The sequence below is a fragment of the Lytechinus pictus genome, chromosome 2, assembly GCF_037042905.1.
Source record: "Lytechinus pictus isolate F3 Inbred chromosome 2, Lp3.0, whole genome shotgun sequence".
Classification (NCBI taxonomy): Eukaryota; Metazoa; Echinodermata; class Echinoidea; order Temnopleuroida; family Toxopneustidae; genus Lytechinus; species Lytechinus pictus.
The window spans coordinates 33700663-33724268 of NC_087246.1; the positions used below are offsets into that span (position 1 = coordinate 33700663).

The 23606-nt window shown below is 35.9% G+C and overlaps 1 protein-coding gene across 2 annotated transcripts in view; it reads left to right on the top strand.

Moving 5' to 3' along the window:
- The first annotated feature begins 1 nt into the window (after nt 1).
- The window catches only part of LOC129254367 (palmitoyltransferase ZDHHC5-like), a 56710-nt gene continuing 33105 nt past the window's right edge, over nt 2–23606 (top strand). The window contains exons 1-3 of one of the 2 annotated variants that reach the window (XM_054892829.2): nt 2–422; nt 20067–20194; nt 20566–20726. In XM_054892829.2, coding sequence (XP_054748804.2) covers nt 319–422; nt 20067–20194; nt 20566–20726 — 393 coding nt within the window. In that variant the 5' untranslated portion in view covers nt 2–318. The remainder of the gene's footprint in view (nt 423–20066; nt 20195–20565; nt 20727–23606) is intronic. The other variant, XM_064115509.1, reaches the window with a different exon arrangement.

Below are 23606 nucleotides of genomic sequence, written 5' to 3' on the forward strand. Positions count from 1 at the left end.
CGTTTCTGGTTAGCCTAATCGCATTTGATAAAGTTTGTATTAATGCGCATTTCAATAAACAACAATCAAAATGAAATAGAATCTCTTTAAATATTTTTGAATTATTTTATGATGATCAAAAGTCAATTTTATTTCTAAAAAAATACTAAATATGATCACATTTTCTCTTTTTTTCAAGGTCAAGAACTATTTGGTTAGGCGTATAGATCCTTACTCCGGTGGTGAAAAAACTAACATCAACAAGATGGGCGAAACTCACGAAGAGGGGAAATCCGAAGTCAATTTCCATCGCTAAATGTCGTGTGTATATCTGTCAACATGGGTTGCTGTAAAGGGAAATGTAAACTTTCAACAAGATATATTCCTGTGACGATTGCCTATATCCTTGTGATTGGTACATCTGGCTTATTTTTCGCGTTTCCGTGAGTATTACTAATACTATTTTCACTTTTTTTAAGACCAAATTTCATGCCGAATCGAGTCGACCCGAGCTGGGACGTACATGTAATGATGTACCCGGTACTGGGACGGTGTAGTACCGTACCGTTGACATTGACCTCTGCTCAGATCAGGCGCAGGCGGAGACGTGAGACTGAGAGTCTCGACTCGATTCTATTTCTAATCTGCTAATGCATAGGGCCTATATATGTCTAGATGTCATGTACATGTAGACTACAGTTTTAACGCTAAAGTCCGACCAAAGGCAAAGCCAAGGACAGGTTAGACAGCTGGCAGCCGTCTGTTTCGAGGAGTTTTTTTTTTTTTTTTTTTTTTTTAATTTCTCCTCATACACAGACGGCTCGCTATCGTGCAGCCACCATTAGGGGACTTACAATGCATAATCCCCCCGTCGGGGCTCTTCAATTTTTGTCTTTAATGAATCAAACTTTTGAAAATTAATGCGACCGAAATGCAAATTAATATTCCCTCTTGTCTTGGCATTAATTGCCAAAAACTGGGGAAAATAAAGTTAAAAGGAACAAAAACAGTGACTTACCTTGGCTGTCGCGCAACTTCACTGCCCTGTTTTATCCGAAGTTAATACACATAAACATATGGCCATTGAGTCCCCTGTACAGATCGCGCTAGATCTTCGGTCTCTGTATTTGGTGAGAGAAGCCAACGGAGTTCAGCTGAACAACCAACATAATTAACAGAGACCAAAGCTTTTGGTCTAAAATAACCAACATAACAGAGACCGAAGCTTTTGGTCTAAGCCAAGGTCTGTCTCGCCCGTAATCACTCACACGTATTGCGAGGTTAGTAATCTATTTCATAAATTTTTGACATGTATCGCCTTGTTTTGCGCCCTCCATTCGACAGCCCCTGACCTCCGTTCTACATAGAGCATCACGTGTCCAAAAGTCATTGCATGGAGCGCTGCACTACATGTGATATGTAACCCAGAAGTGGCAGCGGCCTTTTGCTCCCGCATTACGCTCAGACCCCATGTCGAATGAAGGCCTGCTGCTCGCAGGCCGTCAACTTGATTTCTGTGCAAATTCAATGTGGTAGAGTTTTTCAGTTTTTGTCTCACCTGCCTAGCAGAGTGAGACTATAAGGTGCCGCTGTTCCGACGACTGCGGCGGCGTCAACACCAAATCTAACCGAAGGTTAAGTTTTTGAAATGACAGCAGAAAGTATATGGACCTAGTTCATGAAACTTGGACATAAGTTTAATCAAGTATATTACTGAATATCCTGCCTTTCAGGTCACATGATCAAGGTCAAAGGTCACTTATAGAGGGTCAATGAACTTAGACTATGTTTGGGGAGTCAATATCGAAATCTTAAACTAAGGTTAAGTTTTTGAAATGTCATCATGCTATTCATAGTCACATGACAAAGGTCATTTAGGGTCAATGAACTTTGGCCAAGTTGGGGGTATTTGTTGAATTACCATCATAACTCTGAAATTGTATTGGTCTAGTTCATAAAACTTGGACATAAGAGTAGTCAAATATCACTGAATATCTTGTGCAAGTTTCAGGTCACATGACCAAGGTCATTAAGGTCAATGAACTTTGGCCATGTTGGAGGTAAATTGTATTAAATTGCTGTTATACATGTAGCGTTCAAAGTTTATGGATATAGTTTATGAATCGTGGACATAGGGGTAATCAAGTCACATGGTCACATGATCAAGGTCAAATCTTATTTAGGGTCAATGAGTGTAGTATTGTATATTATATGAATGGTGTTTTTTGTGAATAATTATTGTTTAGTAGTTTTAAAAGTCAGCACTGCTGCTATATTGAATCACGTAAATGCAGGTGAGACTGCCAGAGGCGCTCCACTTGTTAGGTAAAGATGTCCAAGATGTTGGAAGCTATGGTAACAACATACCCCAAATTTGGTAAAGATCTAGCTGTTCCTACAGTACTACTTTATCAGTTTTCAACCAATTCTCATGAAATTTGGCTCACACATTGGTCTTGAGGTAAAGATGTGCTTGGCGTATTTTGGCGTAAGTGTTGGAAAATGCATTGCCATGGTAACAACATATATGTCCAAAAATTAGGCAAAAAACTTGCATTTTGAACTACTTCATCTGTTTTTAACCAATTATGATATTTAGCTCACACATTAGTCTTGGGTACATACTGTACATGTAATACTGGGCAAGACATATTTTTCCATGTGTTAGAAACTGTTGCTATGGTAACAACGTACAGCGGGGGTATTTATCACCTTCAGTGATAGTTCTAGCTTTTCTCGAATCAAGTCATATTTAGATAATCATTGCAGTCACGATGTGTGGATTGTTATGGTTGTAGCAAAGTAAGATCGTGTTTTTTTGCCAGTTGATATTCGTATTTCGTTGAGGATATGGGAGTGATTTCTGTTGCTCTATTGTGCATTTTGATGAATAATACGTTTTCGGTTTCAAAAGGCTGAGTCCGTGAATTGCGTCTGTTTTCCGTGATCTCGGAAAATCACTGTCCCTATACATGCAGGTATTCTATTTTTATTTTTTTGAGGGGATGAGCTTTATTTAGTGCTGTAGCCGAACTGCCGAACCGAACGGAAGTTCGCCGAACTTGGCACTTCCAAATCGGACCGAACCGAACACAAAAGCCTGGTTCGGTGGTTCGGGAAAAAGAAAATTAGGCACATTTATTTTACTACGTAATATGAAGACACGCGGGGACTACATATATTTAAATATAAAATGAAAAAAAAATATTGGTTAGTGATTGTGCACAATAAGAATTCCGCACAAAATATTTTTTAAATCCACTATTTAAGCTCCCATCTTGTCTTTGATTGAATTGTTATCAACTTAAGAATATTTTATTAACATGAATATATTTTTTCTTCATTAAATGAGGGGACATTTGACGCTAAACTTGGTATAAAAGTGTGGTGGAATTACGTATTGCCGTAATCGATCGTGATCGTAATCGTACCTAATTGTTTTCTATTTAATTAAGAAAAAGGACAAGACATGAATTCATTCCTCGTAAATGACAAAGTATGACAGCTTCGGTCTCGTCTTTGATTGAATTTTTATCAGTCTCAATTTTTTTATTACCATGAATTTATTTTTTTTTCTCATAAAATGGGGGGACATTTTAAGCTAAACTCGATTAAAAAGTGTAGTTGAATAACGTATAACTGTAATCGATCATGATTGTGATCGGGCATACATGTAATTGTTTTGTATTTAATAATAGAAAAAAAACTGACATAAATTCATTCCTTGTGACTGACAAAGTAATGGTACAGTATGTATATTTCACCTTCTGAAATATACATATCAATATTAAAGATAAATAAATAAGAGATGAAGGAATGAGGTTAGAAAAAACAGAAAAGATAAAAATTCAAAGCAAGTCAATGCATGTTCCCTGATCGTGAACCGGAAATGGTTGATAAGGAAAGTTGAAACAGGAAGTCCAAACAACCTGCTCTCAGTTGCTATTATGCTGGTAAAATTCATATTCCGAATTTGAAATGTTTTTCCATTGTCAATATTTTCTAGAAAGTGGTTTATTCTGGTCATTTACTGAAAATGAAATGATAAATTTTCAGTTCCGTCTTGGTTCAGACGATCAATGCCGAGTTATTTCATAACACTAAAATACACAGTACAGTCCCATGTACTCATTTTCGTGTTGGAAATATGTTTGTGAAGTCACTCTAGTGTCGATCTTTCAGGACCAAGAATGGACTGATATTTTATCTTTTTAAAGTAATTGATTGACCAGATTTAGCCACTTTTCAGAAAATAGGGACTTTCTAAAAGATTTCAGATTCTTTGGAATGTTAATTTTACCAGTATAATAACAGTTGAGTGGAGGTTGTTTGTCTACTGTTCCGACATTCCCGATCAACACTTTCCAATCGGAGAAGCTGCGTTGGCAATGGCATCGTAATCGATCATGATCATATTTACATGGAATAATCAATGAACAAAAAAATATTCTGTTCTTTGTAATTCTGTTTCTATCCTCATTCTCTCGTTATCAATATTATTTTCTTTGTTTTTTTTTTATTCAATTTAAAAATGAAAGTAGAAATGACTCTTATTTTTGGTTTCAAGATTGAAATAAATAAAAGAAAGTTATGCAGCAATTTTTATAACCATTCTTTTTAGAAACAAAATTCATAATAAATATACGACAGAATATTGATACAATAATCTGTCCGAGGGTTGGCAATCCCTAGTTTTAAATGTTAATAATTTAATTGCGCATTTATTGCCGAACCCCGAACCGAATTTGCCGAACCCTGCCGAACTGAACAGAACCCGAACATGCCGCCTGACTTGCAGCACTAGCTTTATTAAAGGTCAAGTCCACCCCAGGAAAATGCTGACTTGAATAAATAGAGAAAAATCAAACTAGCATAGTGCATAATAGCATAACTGTTTTTTTTTTAATTAAGTGAAATGTCATAACTTTCTTATTTTACATCCAATTTTGATGAAATTTTCAGTGTTATTCTTGTTAGATTTTTCTCTTTTTTGATTAAAATCAACTTTTTGTTGGGGTGGACTTGTCCTTTATATAAGTCCCAGATGCTTTTGAGAGTATCCTCACACAATACAGACTTTTGTCCTGCCTCCACACATTCTCAATCTGAAGAAAATACATTTACATATGATGTAGCCCCCTTGAATTAAATCCCAAAACCAATTCTTTTCTTGAGAGAAATATGTTCGAATCCCTCCACAGATTGACATATTTTGGCAAGGGTTCCGTCCTCTTTTGCGTACTCCCCACCCAGGTTTTGAATGGTTTATCAGGTGCAATGGAAAAGCCTATGTAGTGCATGTATGTCTATTACAATTGAGTTTGGAAACTCATGTTGAAATGCTTCCAATAATAATAATAATAATAATTAGACTTATATCGCGCCAAATCCACTCTGTAGAGTGCTCAAGGCGCTTTTTAGGAAATTATAAAAGAAATTAAGAAGAATTAAACAGAAATGTTTTGAGGTAATGTTTGAAATTTTCAGAAGTCATGCTAGAAGTCAATGGCTAGTGGAGAGAGTGTGCAGGCCTGGCTATGTTTGCAAGTCAGGAACTGATGACCAGGATACATGTATAAAGTTTTTGTAAAATTGAAAGCAGAATATTATGAATATCTGCCAACTTTTAAACTAAAAATGTATTATTACAATGAATTATTTATCTTTTTATGAAAATCAAGTAGTTACTTCCTACAGGTAAATTTGAGAATTTGACCATTTCCATGAAAGTGGTATAATGTACCTGTAGCCATTTTTGGTGAGGTAAACATTCCATGTTTTATGCAGTTTGCATTGATATTGAGTATGTGTGCTAACTAGGGACAGTGATTTTCCGCGATCGCGGAAAATGGACGGAATTCACGGAAAGGGCCTTTTGAAACGGAAAGTGGCATTTCAAATGGAAAATCACGGAAAACGTATTTTTCCTCAAAATACACAGAACAGCAACAGAAATTACAACAAAATATGAATATCAAATGGCCACAAAACCGTTGGGCTTCACATGCACATATCATTCGGACAACACGGTCGTGTGTTGCTGCCCTCTACGGTCTTAAAATCCAAGATGGCGGATTGGCGAAAGTCGTTGACTGCTGATAACGATGTCCATAAAACCCCAAAATTATTGATGAAATTTCATTTAACCGTAAAATAATGCTAATAATGTGAAAGGTGAGGATGTATTCATGTTAAATGTGTTAGTCAAAATATTTTGTGCACCCGCATAGATCCGATTAGAACAGATTCTATTGCGTTGTTGGTACAGTGGCAGATACAAATTTTGACCAGCGCGAGTGTTGTGATATTGCTATTCAATGGGTATTGTATATTCAACGAGTCCACCCCGGGCGGATGACTGAAACCAGTGCGTTGTGTGTAAACGTCTCTCCCCTGTTTCATAGATGCAGGCTATGTTACAGTGGAAAACACTCCATCCCTTGGATAGGACGTTAAATGGAGGCCCCGTGTAGAGGAGAATCACCACCTTTGCACGTTAAGAACCTACTGCACTATTCAAATAAGAGTAGGCGGGAAACCCCGGTGTAGTGGTCCACCTGCATTCCCCCAACCAGTTATCGGGAGGAGAGACCTGCGGGTCACAGTTCTGTGTGCGCGCCCTTGTAGGCGACCCAGATTGGCTGGCTCCTCCAATGTGCCTTTGAATGTCTTTGACAGATATATGGCGCTATACAAATGCTGTGCATCATCATCAATTTGAGATTTTCTGAAACGGAAAAGGCAATTTTTTTAACGGAAAATCACTGTCCCTAGCTAACGTACATGTACATGTACGTAGGCCTACATGTTGGTGAGGTTGCTTGTTTGCATTGCATATCGAATACTGCTTTCTCTTGAAAGAGGAACACAATTTGCAATTAAAAAAAAATAGGCTCAGTGTGAATGAACCACAGACATTGTACATTGATTGTGTATCAGCAAAATAGTTTAAAATCAGCTGGTATGTGTTCTTAGTTTGACATTGATGATAATAAAATGGATAAAAAAAATTATGTAAGGAGAATTGCATATTTGCTCTACTACACAAACTATGCAGTTTGTGTTCTTTGTTCTTAGGGATCTAAATCGAAATTTTGATTCACATTTCACACAGGTCTTTAACACGAAACGCCCATCTATTGTCGATAACTTGATATATCCCTGAAAGTTTATAGATTTAATTGAAAACTACAAAATATATGAGGAATATTCCCTTCTTTCTTTCTTGACTTTGACCTCAATTTGAGGATATTTCAGGTGATGTTAGATTCCTGACATCATTGTGTACATGTAGGATGAGACAGAATCCGTTTCTGGCGAAGCCCCCACCCCCCCCCCCCCCATAAAATGCCATTCTTGGCATACATGTACATTCTGATATGCCAATGATTAATCCAATAATGAGTTTGAACACCAGGGTCCATTTCATAAAGACTGAATATAATTCCCATGATGTTGGCCAATCAACTGAATGATTTCAGAAGCTTTCAACAGCTATTGCAAATTTGCAAAAAGTTTTATGAAATGGGGCCCCTATAGGATTAGTATTTTAGACTCTTTTGGGCTCCATTTCTTGACTTGAAAAAAAAAGCAAAAAAACTAAAACTGATGATCGAATCAGATACAAGATGGAGTTATAGGGAATTATGGTAAAGCAAGAGTTCATTGACTTTATCAAAGAAGGGAATATTTCCTCTTTTCTTGTTAGTTTCCAACAAAATCAGAATACAGTGGTGTATACATTTATCTGCCCCCTCCTTCCAAAAATGGATCGGAGGTTATCACCATAGGAGGGAAATTACATGTAATGGCAGGGGGGGGGGAATGAAAGGCCCTTTGGCCTTATTGGATCATCCGACAGGACAAGTGATGAAATAAAGTTTGTAGAGGCCTGTTTGCTTTCCAGGCGAGACTGCATGGAGTGTTTCTCTTGTTTTAATTCCGCATGTGAATTTATTTATGAAATGATTTTGTAATGTATATACATGTATTTCTTTATGAAATGAATTTGAAATTTAATTGAAATAAAGATGTAGAAATATACATTTTTTACATCTTGCCTTAAGTTGAATAATTGATTTTGGAATAATGACAAAGTCAGTTACTGTCTTTAGCCACAAGTCAAATACCTGATGACAAACTACATGTACATGTACACCATGTATACTTGTCCCTTTAAAAAAAATTAACAAATTACATCTGGAAAAAAAGACAAAATATTTTTCCCCTGACTCTCTCATTAGTTTGCTATTTCCATAGACTCAACACATTTGTTCGCACACAAGAACAGGCTCAGTGACAGTGACCTGTCTTTTTAACTCGTCACATCCCACATGTAAGTGTATCAACAGGAAAAGTAGAAAACCACGGTGGATGTGAAATGGATTATGAAAAGGACTGGGATCAGGAACACTGCAGTATATTCTCACATGGTACACACCTTGACCATGCCTGGGATGGAGACTAGACTCCAAATCCCGTACATGTACATAGAAGTACATGTAGCCAAAATACATGAGTGAATATACCGGTAGTCTCCTATTTCAGGCTCATCATTATGCACTATATGCGGAAACCACTGGTCTGTGCCTGCAGTATTATCAGTGGTAACGTTTGTCATCCGACCTGGGATCGGGATGAAATCCCAGCGGTGTCAGCCCCCTATTATTTGTTATTTTAGTTATTATTCTCAGATGGTTTCAGGATCAGTATATTGTGATCAAGAAACAGAAACATAGTAAAATCATCGCCTCTTACATGTATAATGTATATTTATCATTTATTAAATTTCTAATAATAATAATGTTTAGATAGATGGATAGATAAATTTATTAATAAAAATCAAGACATCATTGGGGCTAAGGCCGAATTGCAATGTATATACATGAACAAGGTAATTAATGACACAAAAATGTTAAAAAAATAACACAGATAATTATGAAATAAATTATAGCCATTTCAGATTCATGTAGGAAACTGCTGTACCAGCGTGCCCTGCATAACATAATAATGATAATATGTTATTATTACCCTTCTCCAATCTAAATGATGAGTGCCTAGCAAGAAGGCAAAAGAAAATGTTTCATTTTTAAATAAGTCTTTGGTATGAGGGGATCGAACCCACGACCTCCCGTTCATGAGGCGGGTGCTCTACCATTGAGCCACCATGCCCGGTTTCTCTTATTGCATGTAAAAAGGGATGGGTAGGTGATGCTATTTGTGAATCTTATTCCTACAGTACATGCCCCTTCTGTAGGGCAAGTAAAGCAAATATTTCAGATCATGCTATAAATTAACCCCCCCCCCCCCGAAAAAGCTAGGCCTACCAATGAAAATAGGAATCCCAAATATTCTAGTACCGGAATACAAAATACAAAATAAAAGAAAAATGATGATTTGGACTGTTCAATTGCAGACTCGGTTATGTTTTTGCACTAAGAGTTATCATTGATTTTTCTTCACTCAAGCACTGCCACAGAAATACAGTGGATGTTTTGCCAATGCTAGCACTTGACGAGCACATGATCATTCTCATTTTTGATGTGGGGGGAAATGAAGGATCAAACCAATATTACGAAACAAAATTTGCCAATTTTATTACAAATTCCAAAAATCGGTCATAAAGAAGACACAGAACTGATATCCAAGCAATATAGTATGTATGTATTTGCCTGGAGTAGAAAGGTTTTTTTTTTAGGTGGGACATAGTACATGTATATTTCTTCCTCTGTTTGTGGGTAGTTCTGGGGAATGTACTTGCAGTTACATGTATTCGGCTTTTTGTTTGCCTGGCCAGACGCGATGAGGAGCATGTCGTCAGATCAGTTAATTAATCAGAAATTTGCATGCACTTTACTTAATATGATTCAACATTTCAGCCCAAACATTATACAGTGTGTATCAAAAAAAAGTTTACACTTTAAAAAATATACAACATGTGGGTAATTTTTTCACATATATTCTTGGGTTTGGGTCTCATCTATCTAATGAAAGTAAAAGTTTTGACAGAATGTTACACTTGAGTGAGCACTGTGCATTTTTGTATACATGTAGCTCGCAGAAATCTGTTTGCGCAGAAATGCTCGTTTTCACGCTGTGTCAAGGGGAAACGGGCGATATCAAACTTACCCTGTGAAACATTTCTTATACATTTCCCCTGCACTTTTAGTCAATTGAATTAAAACGGATACATTCAAGCATTTTGTAACAATTTAATCACCCAAACTGAAATGTCAACACTTAGTAAGCACAACCTTTACCCTTTTTGTGCCAGCTGGATCTGAGGACATAACTGAATCTGAACAAAAGTTTAAATCAGATATCTCCAGCATTTTTTTCTCTAAGTTTTTATCATTTAAAGTGAGTTTATAATTCATTTTTCATTTAATACTTGTTTCTCCACATTATTGTCAAGCTTGATTAACAAAATAAAAATCAAGCCTAAGCCATTTCATGTAAATCACAGCTCATTGTAAAGCAAATATCGTCACAATGGCCGCGGTGTGTGGGGGAGTGGGGTGGGGCGCAATGCACTCTTCGAAGTGTTTTGGGCAAGGAAACAAGTTAAAAAAGGTAAAAGATATCTTCAAATCAATTTTACTAGCTAAATTTTACATGTTCTTAATGATTAAGGTCTACTTTTATTCGCATAACTATTTCAAAGTTCTGCGCAAATCATTTTTCATTAACTTTTCTAAAGTAAGTGGTGCTCACTCAAGCGAAAATATTTTTCGACATTTATATTGTCAATTGGTTAAATGGATCTGTACCAATGTTAAAATGTGGAAAAATCTTCAGGATATCACAAATGTATAATTTTACAGGATTTTTTCTAAGTGTAAACTTTTTTTTGATACGCACTGTATACTGATTTTTGCAGTACACCCTAATTTATAAGAATTGTCTTCAGCTTTCCCATTATTGTCTTCTAAAAAGGAATACACTTGAATGAGTAATGGAGTCATGCCTTGATATAATTAGAATAATTTCTACTAGTACTACATGTACATTGGTTTAACTTTCTTTTTCATCACTATTATTTGCACTGAATAGCCTTTCCATTCATCCCATTCATGTGCATACTCTTTATTTTATTTTTCTCGTATTGCAAGGGCTATCGGAAATCCAATAAAAAAAATTAATTGCCTGCGTAGTTCTGTAAATTGAACTGTGACATTTCCACAGGCACACAAACACAAACAAACTTCACAATTGAATGTGGACTCCTTGTACATAGCTGCTAACATTTTTTTTAAATGTTTTTATCAACAAAATTATAGCCTATCGGTTTTCTTCAGAAATTACAAACTAATACAAGTTCTGTACAATAATGTGGAAGAGTTCCAAAATTGAGGAAGTTGATTTCAGTTTCAGGTACATCAATTTGTTCGTACAGTATGAAGTCAGATACATGTACATGTATACTGGGATTACTGGGTCAAAATTCAAACATCCAAAATAAGTTTAACAAACAAAGTATCTCTTATACAAAACTTTCATTTGTTTGTAAGAGTTCTAAATCTGAGGAAGTTGATTTCAGTTTCATGTACTGTATGTGTAGACCTATGAATGGAGTCACAGATATATTGGGTCTGAGATTTTTCCACCATGCGATGCCAAAGTTGCTTTCCCACTTGTGAAAGTAAAAGCAAAATCAACTTGTAAATATTTATTTTTGAGATACATGTACATGTAGGAAATCATGAAAACATATATGGAAATTTTCCTATTATAATTGCCTGTAGGAATGAAAGGCTTTCTTTCAGCACAATGGCAATGAATATATTTGATACTCATCGAAATTTCATGTATGTGTTCTCTTCTCAAAAATTATTATTTTAAAGAAATATGAACCATTTTTCACTTGACTACATGTACATGTATATCCAACCATTCCTGCTCCAACCATATGTTGCTTTAATCATTAAAAGAGACATGCAGGCCCAATTAAACAGGGCATAAATTATACATTGCTTTACCCCCCCCCCCCCCCCTCTCCCAAGCTCACCCTTTTTGACAAACTCCTATTTTTCAATCTCCTGTTTCCTAAACATGGATAAATTGCTTTAATAATAATATGGAATTATTAATGACATTTAACGATATTTCTGTGTTTGTTATGTAAAGATTATTACATGTAATGGATTACATGTATATATCTAGTTAGTTACACAGTAGTGGAGGGAGATGATGTGGAGCCAAGATAACTGAGGGATGAAGATGCAGGCAAAAGTGTTTAAACTATACATGCATTTTGTGTATAATTTGTATGTTCTGCTTTTCTGTGACCTTGCGATGCAGTTATCCTCCCGCCGTGAAGGGAGAGAGCTGTGAGGCGGCTTTATTCCATCAACGTATCTCTAATGAAATGCAACTTGTGCATCGCTCCCAGCGACTTGCGTGGCGTCCCGCTATAATTCATATATTCATGTCAAGCCATGGTAGCTCCGAACGTGAGAGAGCCCCAGAGCTTCCCAGTGATATGTATGTCTGTCTGGAGAGAGAGAGAGAGAGAGAAGATGAGTGTGGGGAAACAGGGAGAGAGTGGGGGGGGATGGGGAGGGAGTGGGGGGACGGGAAGAGGGGGTGATGGAATGAGGGGATGGGTAACATTGTGGACGAAGGAGAAAGAGCAAGAGAGATTGAAAATTTAGAGAGAAAAATAGGGGAATATGTTCCTCTGACCATGGGTAGAATGTTGGTACAAAGTTTGTAAAAAAGGAAAGAAAAACAAGGAAATGGAAAATGCTGAAAAAGAACATGTGAAATGATTCCTGCAAGAGAAGGACAGAGATGGTTTAAAGAGAAAACAAGTGAATGGAGAGAGAGAGAGGGGGGTGAGAGAGAGGGGGGGGGGTGAGAGAGAATGAATGAATGTATTATATAATGTTTCAAAGTCAAACAATTAATGGACATCTAGGGATTATTCAAGCGATTGAAGGAAGAGAGATGGAGAAAGATATAAAGAGAGAGAGATTAAATAGGCAGCAATAGTTAATGTACATTTAGCATGCAGAGAGTAAGAGATACATTAATGCAAGGATCCTTGGCTTTTTTTCAAATACTGAGTAGCTTGCTAACTGCATTAAAAAATCATTTTTTATCCCTGTGCACAGTGTCAGTGTGAGGTTAAGCCTGACGAGCATTTAATTTTGTAACATGAATCTCTGCCGGGAGAAGTGTTTGGTGTGCATGGCAGTGCGTGACAGTGGCTGTAGATGAATTATCTGCTTGGTAAACTGGCCTAGAGGCTAGAGCACTGCCTCATGTCCATGATGTTCAAGAATTTGGGATCATGGAAAAGCTCTAAAACAAAGGATTTCAGATCTCAGTACACATTATTTGAAATTAGTTTTAAAACTTATGTAAGAAACTTTATTACTTTTCACACTGCATTTCCTCAACCCAACAGTATCCTTAACCCCGGACTATACTTAACCCCTTACTATCTTTTTGTTTTGTTTCAGACTGTCTTTCTTAACCCCATACTATTTGCTTTTTAATAGCCAGGGTTAACGCCTTAACCCCGGTCTATCCCACAACTCATTAATAATCATGATTTGCGGCACAGATTTACATACAATTTCGACTCAGTGATTGGCGCGGTTTGGTTTCAGACTGCAGGTCTAAGCACCGCAGTGAGCCAGCTAACCCTGCTTCTTAGCAGGGCCAGATAGTACCGTACTATTTACTGTGCTAGCCCACTTTGGTAAAGCGTAGTGTGAAACCGAAGTGGTCTATAAGCTTGACCCCGGGAAATTTCTGTTGTGTGAAAAGCATATTAGTTTCCCATATTTTCACGAAACATTGATACATGTACTGTATGCATATCAAAGATGGTATGCAAATGAGGGAGCCATTCACTATTTCTTTCGTACATGTATCATCATCTTGAAAATTTCTTTGATTTTATCCCTCCAATGATACTTTGATACTTTGATTGCTCATTTAAAATATAAAATCTTTGTTAAAACTCATTGTCACTTTGTGGAGATCCTTTTTATCAACAAGCAAAAATCATCATCAATTTTCTCATGTGTATACTGACCGGATGTGCGTGTAGGCTTTAATATATACAGTACACATTAAGAGAATAAGCTCATTGAAAATATAAAGTTTCATTGTTAAAACTCATTGTCACTTTGCAAAACCTAAAATTGCAATAACTTGAAATCCTATTTTATGTCCAATTTTGCTGAAATTTTTTCAGTGTTATGCTGGTCTGCCTTTTCTCTTTCTTATTCGAATCAACTTTTTGTTTGGTGGACCTGACCTTTAAGACTCCAATTCAATTTGCAATAATCAAGTCCTTTTGGGTGCATTCATACCCCACGGTAATAGAAAATACCTGGAATTTTGCCAGTGTGAAAGCAAGAACATTGAAAGTGAGGCAAGAATAATGTCTTGTCTTGTTGCTCGCTCATAACTACAGGAACTTTATCTGGTTTAGGTTTAACACACGCACAAAAAACATATCAGGTTTTTTTAGGCATTTAATATTTCTCAGAATTTACAGACCTGTATTATTGTGATTGAGTAGGTATGAAAACTTCTGTGTATACACTTGTACATGTAGGCATGTCTAACCTTATCAACTGCTTTATGGCATAACCTTCAGATAGCAAAAGATGATTTGTGATCAAATCATTTGACAGCAATGAAACTTGTGAGCGTACATGTACCTCATCAATAAACCGCATCGATTTCAACATACTTACATGAACGAGTACATCTAATTACTTTTAGGGTAATATATCATGCTGTGAATGAAGATAACAAATATATTTATGGCAGAGGTGTCCATGAGGTGTTAAATGACCAGTGTTTGTTTTGCTTTTTATGCATCTGCCATCTTATGGATTAATGTACCAGTAGTTTCATATCAGATGAAGATAAGTTGTCAGTGAGAAGTTCAGATACACTACCAGTCACAATTCTTTAACTTACTATTACACTATAAAGGAGAGAACAATATGATTAGTGAACTAAACCTATTGTTCTCTGTTTTTATAGTGCAATTCTACATGTAGTGAATTCAAGAATTGTGAAGAGGAGGCATGGACATGTATACATGTACATGTACAATACGTACATTATATATATACATGTTAATATCTTCTCAAGATCCATACAGGTGGAATTTTGTAGGGTTGCTTTGTCGTTACTATTAAAAGTGTTATATAATATAATTTGTTTGTTTTGTTTAAAAGTGTGTTTTCTGTGTGAAGTCTTAAAACATTTGCGAAAGATTTTTTAAAGTCCCTCACTTGCATGATATAAATATATTGTAAATTCTAATCTAAATGTACTGTATACATGTACATGTTTTAAAAAAAAACTTGCACAATGTTACCAGAAATAATACATGTTTATTTCTGATTCTTGAATACTGTATGTGTTTTAACATCTCAATGTGTTTCTTTCGATATTTTAGGAGCTAAATAAACTAGATTACATAGTATATCGACACTAATGATGCAGATTACCGCAGTTCATAGACCACTTGTTTTTTTTATAATTTTTATCACAAATTTACGTGATTTCCAAGAATGGTCCTTGTATTTCTAATAGATGATGGATTACATACTGTGTGTCACAAAGTAATTCTTTTGATGACAGAAACAAAATATGAAAATTATCGGTTTACAGAAAAAAAAGAGTAATTTACTTTACTCATGTGTAAACTGTAAGGCAGCGATTTGTAGGGGAGATGGAAGAAAATGTATCTAGTCCAAATTGTGGTATAATCTGAGCCGTCTGACAAAGCTTGTTGACGTCAAGAGTTACAGAGTCGGCTATTTATTTGGAGAGGATACTGTACATTTTCCCTCCAGCAGATTTAGAGAAATTTTATCCATAAGAGTAAACCCATTTCCAAACTCTTTGTCAACTGAATTTTTCAAGTAGTTGATTACATTACACTCAGGAAAATTAGTTTGATAGGTTTATCAGATAGCATTCCTAGGGTTCAACATAAAGAATGAAAATGAGGAGCATAAAATAATTGAAAATGAAAATATGCTTTGATCATTGGTCGCAGATTATTAGCTGTATATTTTAAAAATGCCAATCATGGAAGTGAAGAAAATGACCTGGTGGAATTTGAATTATAAGTTGTAGACTGTTGCATTTAGTCCAATTTTGCTGTTACTGTACATAAGAATGGTTTATACATGTACAGTATGTAATAGCAAAACTGGACTAAATGCAACCAAAATGGACTTTTCTGTATATTGTACACATGTACATGTACAGTATGTACGTATACATGTATGTAAATTTTTACAAATTTGAGTTTTGACAAAAAAACATGTAAATGTTTTGAAAGTTAAATACATTAAAAAAACATTGCCAACAAATTTGGAAACCTGCTTGAAGCTTGTAGGGATTTACTTAATCCAATATCAGAGCCAATGGTTTAACCTTCTTGTATTAAGAATGAAAAATTGTTCTGATAATGTTTCAACTGTCAAAGCAGTTCGAATTCAAATATCAACTACATGTAGTCCGCATTGGAACGTGTGTTTGAAGTAGCTTGTATGTAGAGTTGTAGACTCCATATACATGTAAACCGGTGCATGTATATACATTTACATACATGTAGATCATGTATACTGCCTTTCTATAGAGTTCTGCACAACATTAATGTAGAGGATATGAGTGTACATGACTGTACAGCCGTTGAAATCAAACTCGCTCTTTCATTTGGACCTGAAAATAATACTATATTGATCTAATAAACATTGCATGAACAAATCCTTCAGCTTTACCTCTTTTTAATAGGAAAAGTGATTAATGATAAGACTCTTTTAATATACATGTACTGTACTGCAGGGTTGACATACAGTACATATCAGAATAGTAGACACGCAAAATGCTTGGAGTAGACTGTCTTGAGTAAAAGGGAGAGATAAATGTCAAAATGTGGGAGTTCAATCAGATGGCTCTGAAACAGACTGAAATTATACAAAATGAACACCATTTGAAGAAAAACAAATGTAGATTGATTTGATGCTATTCAAGGAATGACATTTTCAAACATTACATCTAGTAACAGTACTTGTACTGCACATGTTATAAAGTCAATTGAGATTCATGTTCATCAGTTCATTTTTTTGTAAATGGGATATTAAATTATGAAACAAGTTTTATAATAAAATTATAAATGTACATGTACTCCAGTTGATTAAATGTCAATCATTTTGTAATCATGTGCTGGTACTCATCTATTTCCAAAGTTGGTGAAGAAATGTACATGTAGTTTGCATACAATACATGGAGATGTAATCAATCTGCCATGTACATTACTTAAGTTGCCAGTTTCGGGAATCGGGATGTTATCTTGCTGGAAGAAGTTAAAGGGCACGTCAATATCCATGCATGTTCATAAAAAGACTGAAAGAAGAAATTAAAAGAACCATTGAAAAAAACAATTTCAGCTTACTAAACCCGAAGCAATTGTACACTGTAAAGGTGAAGTCCACCAAAAGTTAATCTTCAAAATAGGAAAATCAACATGATTAAAGTATGAAAACAGAGAAATCAAAGAATAAGATCAATGAAAGTTTGAGAACAGTTTATTTTCTCCTTATTACTGCAATACATGTGAATCAGTTTGAATCTTGATTCCATGTGGAATTGACATTGTTGTAACCTATTGTGATTTGATGAAGCATCTTGTTATTGTGAAATCTGTGATGAAATGTAAAATTTTCAAAATAAAATACAAAGAAAGAGTGAGTGAGTGAGTGATTGAGAGAGAGAGAGAAAAAAAAATAGTCACATTTGTATGTATCACTGGGTTGTGAAAAAAAAATAGGGAAATATAACATTGTTCTGATTTTGATTAAATTTTCAGTGTTATGTTTGTTTGAATTTCTCTTTTTTATTCAAAGAAACTTTTTGTTGGGGTGAGCTTGACCTTTAAACCAGACTTCTATTTTGGAACTCCTGCTTTACTTTTTGAGGATTTCACGATATTCACACGCAGTGTTGCAATTTGAAAATACAATGTACATGCAGTGCATTTTGAGCACTCGTGTAATTGTACCTCGGTGGAATCTAGATGGCTTTAGAGGTGGTTTGATGAAGAAAGCATGGATACAGAACATCAAGTGTCAGTGACACTTGCACGAGACTGTCCTCTCTAAAATTAACCTTCCAAGAAAAGCGGGATATTGTTTGCGTAGGACGAGGGGTTTTCCACCGGTCAAGAAGTATTGATTCGTTTCCGTTCCACCAAAAGGTGGAATTACGCCTTGATCTACATCCATATACGATACAGATGCTTTGCTGCATGGACGTTCATCTTTTATGTGGTACAAATATGTTGAAATATTGTCCTTCAAATTTGTGCAAGGCATTATGAGGGGAATAGAGGAAGGAATGACCTGTATTCTAATTTTGTTTTTATCATATTTGTAAAAAATGTCCATAGACAATAAAAATGAATGTAATTAATTTAATTTATATTTCCCTCATTTACCGTATCTTTAATTTTGATTTGAGGGGCAAGTCCACACCAACAAAGAGTACTACTTATAAATTAGAAGAGAAAACCCAAATAAGCACAATGCTGAAATTTTCATCAAAATCAGGTGGAAAATAAGAAAGCTAGGACATTTAAAAATTTTCCTTCCACCACCACCGTCCCCCAAAAATCCCAAATCCATGTCTGCCTTTATATGCACATAGAAATCGAGTTACATGTATGTCTACAGGCCAACATTTGTACATGTACATTGTAACTCTCTTAAATCTTGACCTAGCCGCTACTCCATTCAGTCAACAGACCTTTGGCAAGGAAATACATGTATGGATTTGGGGATGAATATATGTCTCTATTGAGTAGTGACAAATTTATATAAATGGAATTTGTGGTTAGGCACCCAATGGAATGGAAACGATGAGTTAGAGATTGGGGAAGGGGGCATTAGCCTTGCAAGATAAGGGTGCTAACGGATGGCTGTATATGTGTCTATGGATATATATGTACATGCACTGTACTCATATTCAGAGGGTGCATTGATCTTCGCATTTGAAGTTACATGTTCAACAGTCAACTTAAGCCCCGTTTTAATAGACAGTGCCCGGGCAGAGGGCGAGTTGAAAAAAGCGGGGTAGAATTCCTCAACGAGGCGATAAAACCACGGGTGATATCCTCCATGCGCCGTCTTAACGGAGGACACTCGCTAAAATCTTACCCGGGAAGGTTGCATGCAAAGTGTAATTACAGACGAATATCGTGGATTTAAAAAACAAATGATGCCACTGCAATGGTATGAAAATTAGCTACCTGTAGTTTAGTCAAGATGAGTCTTGGGGAAAAATCCTTCCCGACACAGTCCTGCTTTTCTCCCAGTGGGAGCGTGTTAATAGGATGTGGGGATTTTTTTTCACCCTGCTTTTATCGGGGTAGGGCAGTCAAAAAAGTGTCTTAAGACGGGGAATGATTCGCAAATGCAAACTTGATCTCAGAACATGTTTTCTTATGTTGCCTTGTTTTGAGAGCATTCAGAATTATAAGCCCACAGTTTGTTTCTGTGCAACAGTAGAGCACAGTTTGACACAGGAAGTGAAGATTAATTCCCACTTTTTTCATTTTCTGTTGTTCACTTTTTAAAAGCACGTTCATAGCACAAGCAACTCATCAGCCGAAAACAGAAAGATTGAGAGTCGTGACTTTCATTCACGAATCTAAACATGTTTTGTTCATTGCCTCTTCCAGAAACCGTACGGTATCTCCATTAAACACCAATGAATTCGCACAAATTTTGGAGAATTAACCAGGTACAATGTAGGCTATTCACATATTCAGTTGCCACTGCGCTTATTAAGGTCAATGAGTAGGATAATCAGCTTTTTTAAACACTAGTTTATACATGTACATGTAGAAAACGAAAATACATACACCCACTAATACATTTGCAATGTAGAAGGTCATTTATTTGTTAATATGATTCTCCAAGGAGAGTAAGAGTATTGTGGCTCTATTTCATACAGCAAATTGGAAAGTGAATGAATTATTATTATTTTCATTCTTAAAATCCAATGCATTATCCATTTGAATCTCTTTATTTTTATTTCAGATTAAGAGGTCTGATCATAACGTGTGAATACCACCCTGCTATAGCTGCCTTTGACGTTCTCCTGTTCCTGGTCGCCCTTATCAACTTCCTACTAGCAACGTTTGTTGACCCTGGAGTATTCCCAAGAAGTAAGCATTTCATTTCAATAGGATCCTCGCAAGGACAATACAAGATTTCTTTTTTTTTTAAAGGAGCTCCTCTTTTTCTGATTTGATTTTGTGTTGAAGCAATTTACTGGAAGTCAGTCGACAATAATTTGCTTGAGGTAGAGGTTTTTCTTGTTCATAATGTTGGATAAGGGGTAGCGTTTTTGTTATTTCAACAGTGGAGTTTTAAGATTTGCATGGCAGTTGAGATTATGGATATTTTCATGGAATTTAGATAATATGAAACCTCTTATTGTAATAAGCTATATGCCTTTCATCCTATAGATACATTTCTTGTTATGATCAAAATATGATTGTGTTATGTTATTTATTCAAGTATTGATTTCTCTTAGCTGCAGTTGGAGACGAAGACAGAGACGATGACTTGAGGGCACCCTTGTATAAAACTGTCCAAATCAGAGGTATCCAAGTCCGTATGAAATGGTGTTCAACCTGTCGCTTTTATAGACCACCAAGATGTTCACATTGTAGCGTCTGCAACAACTGTATCGAGGTATGTAATTATTATTCTTTGTATGTTATTCGTAGTTTGGGTTTTGGCTTGCAAATTTCAAATTTATTACTTCATACATTTACATGTATGTAAAATATATATATATGGTAGATTATGAGGCAATGCCTTCTTGCTGTTGATAATGTATAATTCATTTGTTGCTTTGCAACACAATGGTTCTTATGCTCATGCTTATATTGTGTCTGCAGTTCGTGAAATTTATTTTTGTACATTTGCATTCTATCGCTTCACGCTGCGAGGGAGTGGGAGGCTCCCCCCAACAAAAATAAATAAATGAATAAATTATTATTGGCAATACCACATACAGTCAATGGCTTTCATTATTTATCATTATTTATCAGTCTCATGCCAATACATGGACTTTTAAGGATGGTTAAAATTGTATTCTATTTGTAGAAAGGAAACCTTTTATTGAAAAAATTTGACCACCCCCCCAAAAAAAAATAAAATAAAATAAAATAAATGAATGGATGGATGGATGGATGGATGGATTAATAAATAAATTAGTAAATAAAATATTGATAGGCACTTTGCTTCTTCATGTACATCGAGATGGGATATCGTAAGTTTGCTTATATTCAAGTTTAAAAGTCAGAAGTACACATGTCTTTGACCTATCTTTTATTTAGCACATTTGAATTTTCTGCATTTTTTTAATGAACAAAGATTATTCTTTGCAACCTGAACACTTGCATAAGCCTATTAATGTAATCCAATATAAAAAAAACTGGATTCTAGGTAGGCAGTACCACTTTTATTAATAATCAAATTTTTCTTCAATTGAACTGATTAATTCCAAGAAAATACAGATTTGTCTTAAATTGCTGATGGTGCAAACCTACATGTACATGTAGGTAAATGTATATTAAAGCCATTGCTTTGTGCCAGAGGGCCCATGTACATGTACAAGCCTATAAATGGAAGTTTTGGAATTTAATATTCAACAGGTTACATGGGTGTAATTACATGTATATTCGTTCAAAATGATAACAGAGCACATTATAATCTTCTCAGAGTAAGTTTATGCTGCTGTTGAACTGTTCAAGTATTAAAGTACTATGCATGCCAGCCCCTCCAAAGTATAGTACTTCTTTAAAGGAGAATGAAACCCTTGAAACCAGCTGAATCCATATCAAAGAGAAAAATCAAAGACACATATTGTTGAAAGTTTGAGGAAGATTGAATGAATAATAAGAAAGTTATGAGCATTTGAATATTGAGATCACGAATGCCATGTAGTTCCTCCCATTGGCAATGCGACCAAGACCTGTGATGTCACACACGTACAACTCCCTCATTACTTTAGTACTTATTTCACTTATATTCTCACTTTTATAGAGTCTATCACAAGGTGAGGTGTTCTCTTTATGAGAGGACAAGTACAGAGGTTTCACAGCATTATATCATTGATGAATCGTTTGTCATATGATTAGAATGAGCAAAAAGAGATGTTTTGGGGTATATTTTCAGTGTCCAAAAGGGGAGAGTTGTTCATCTATGACATCATAGATCTTGGTCGCATTGCCAATGGGAGGATCTCCATAGCATTAGTGATCTCGACATTCAAATGCTCATAACTCTTCTATTGCTAGTCCTATTTTACTCAAACTTTTGTTGAGTTATTGTTATTATTTGATTTTTCTGCTTTCACAAAAGCAAACTTGCTCCAAGAGTTTCATTCTCCTTTAAGCGACAATGAGATTGATATCTTTATTATACAGGAGTGCCAATCAGTCCGACTTGTCACAAAAGCATTAATCCATCTACCCCGTCCATTTCAGAAAGTTACTCAACACTCACATGTCACCTCGTCCACATGCTCCATTATCGGTGCCGATCTACGACTAGGTCGTGTTGGTCGTGCACTACGTGTGGGTGGAAATTATAATTGATGCCAACATTTCCCATTGATTATTTCATCACTAGACTGTATCCTGTCTGAATGTCTTTATGAAGATAAGTCCACTCCCCTCTCCCCTCCTATTTATCCCTTCATGCTCGTAACCATCAGCCGTAATATTCAAATATTCTGATATTTCTGATCTGGAAAGTTTTCCCAATAATTGATAACACCTTGTCACCAAAGGATTTTTTTTTTTATGCCCCCGCAGACGAAGTCCGGAGGGGGCATTAAGCGGCGTTGCCCCTGTCCGTCCGTCCCCCCACTTGGTTTCCGCGCAATAACTCAAAAAATATTTAATGGATTTTAAAATTTTTGGGTGTGTAGGTAGATGACACCAAAATACAGGTAGTCCGTAGTTCAAGGGTCAAAGGTCACAGCTCATTAAATATGCAAGTTGGTTTCCGCGCCATAGCTCGGAAAATATTTAATGGATTTAAAAAAAAATTGTTGGTTCAAAGGTCTATAAAATTTGTTCATTTTATATATATGCATATTGGTTTCTGCGTGATATTAAGTTCAATCATATTGAATGAATTTCTGATCGCGTGAAGCGGGGGCATCTGTGTCCTTTGGACACGTCAAATTTCTAGTTTTGTTAAGTGTACATGCTTCGTAACCTAATCAGGTGAGAATTCCCCTCCCCCTCCCCTCTGTTGGGTTAGTGGAGACATTTGTTTTTTGGGGGTGGGGGGGGGGGTTTAAATTGTGATGTAAACGTCAATGAGAATGAGGTGAAACTTCAATTGGGCTAAAATCTCAAGATTGAGGAAACTTGGTCTGATAGAGAACTACTGTACAGCTTTTTATCCTCTATTTCTCCCCTTTCTCCACCCCCTCTCCTCATCACCTCCATCATGTTCCCCGTCTGATGCCTCCAATTGCCCTCCAGCTTGTTTTGGCTGTGCCCTTATAAAAAGAAATAAACATCCAGAAATTAAATGTCATCGTATGCATAT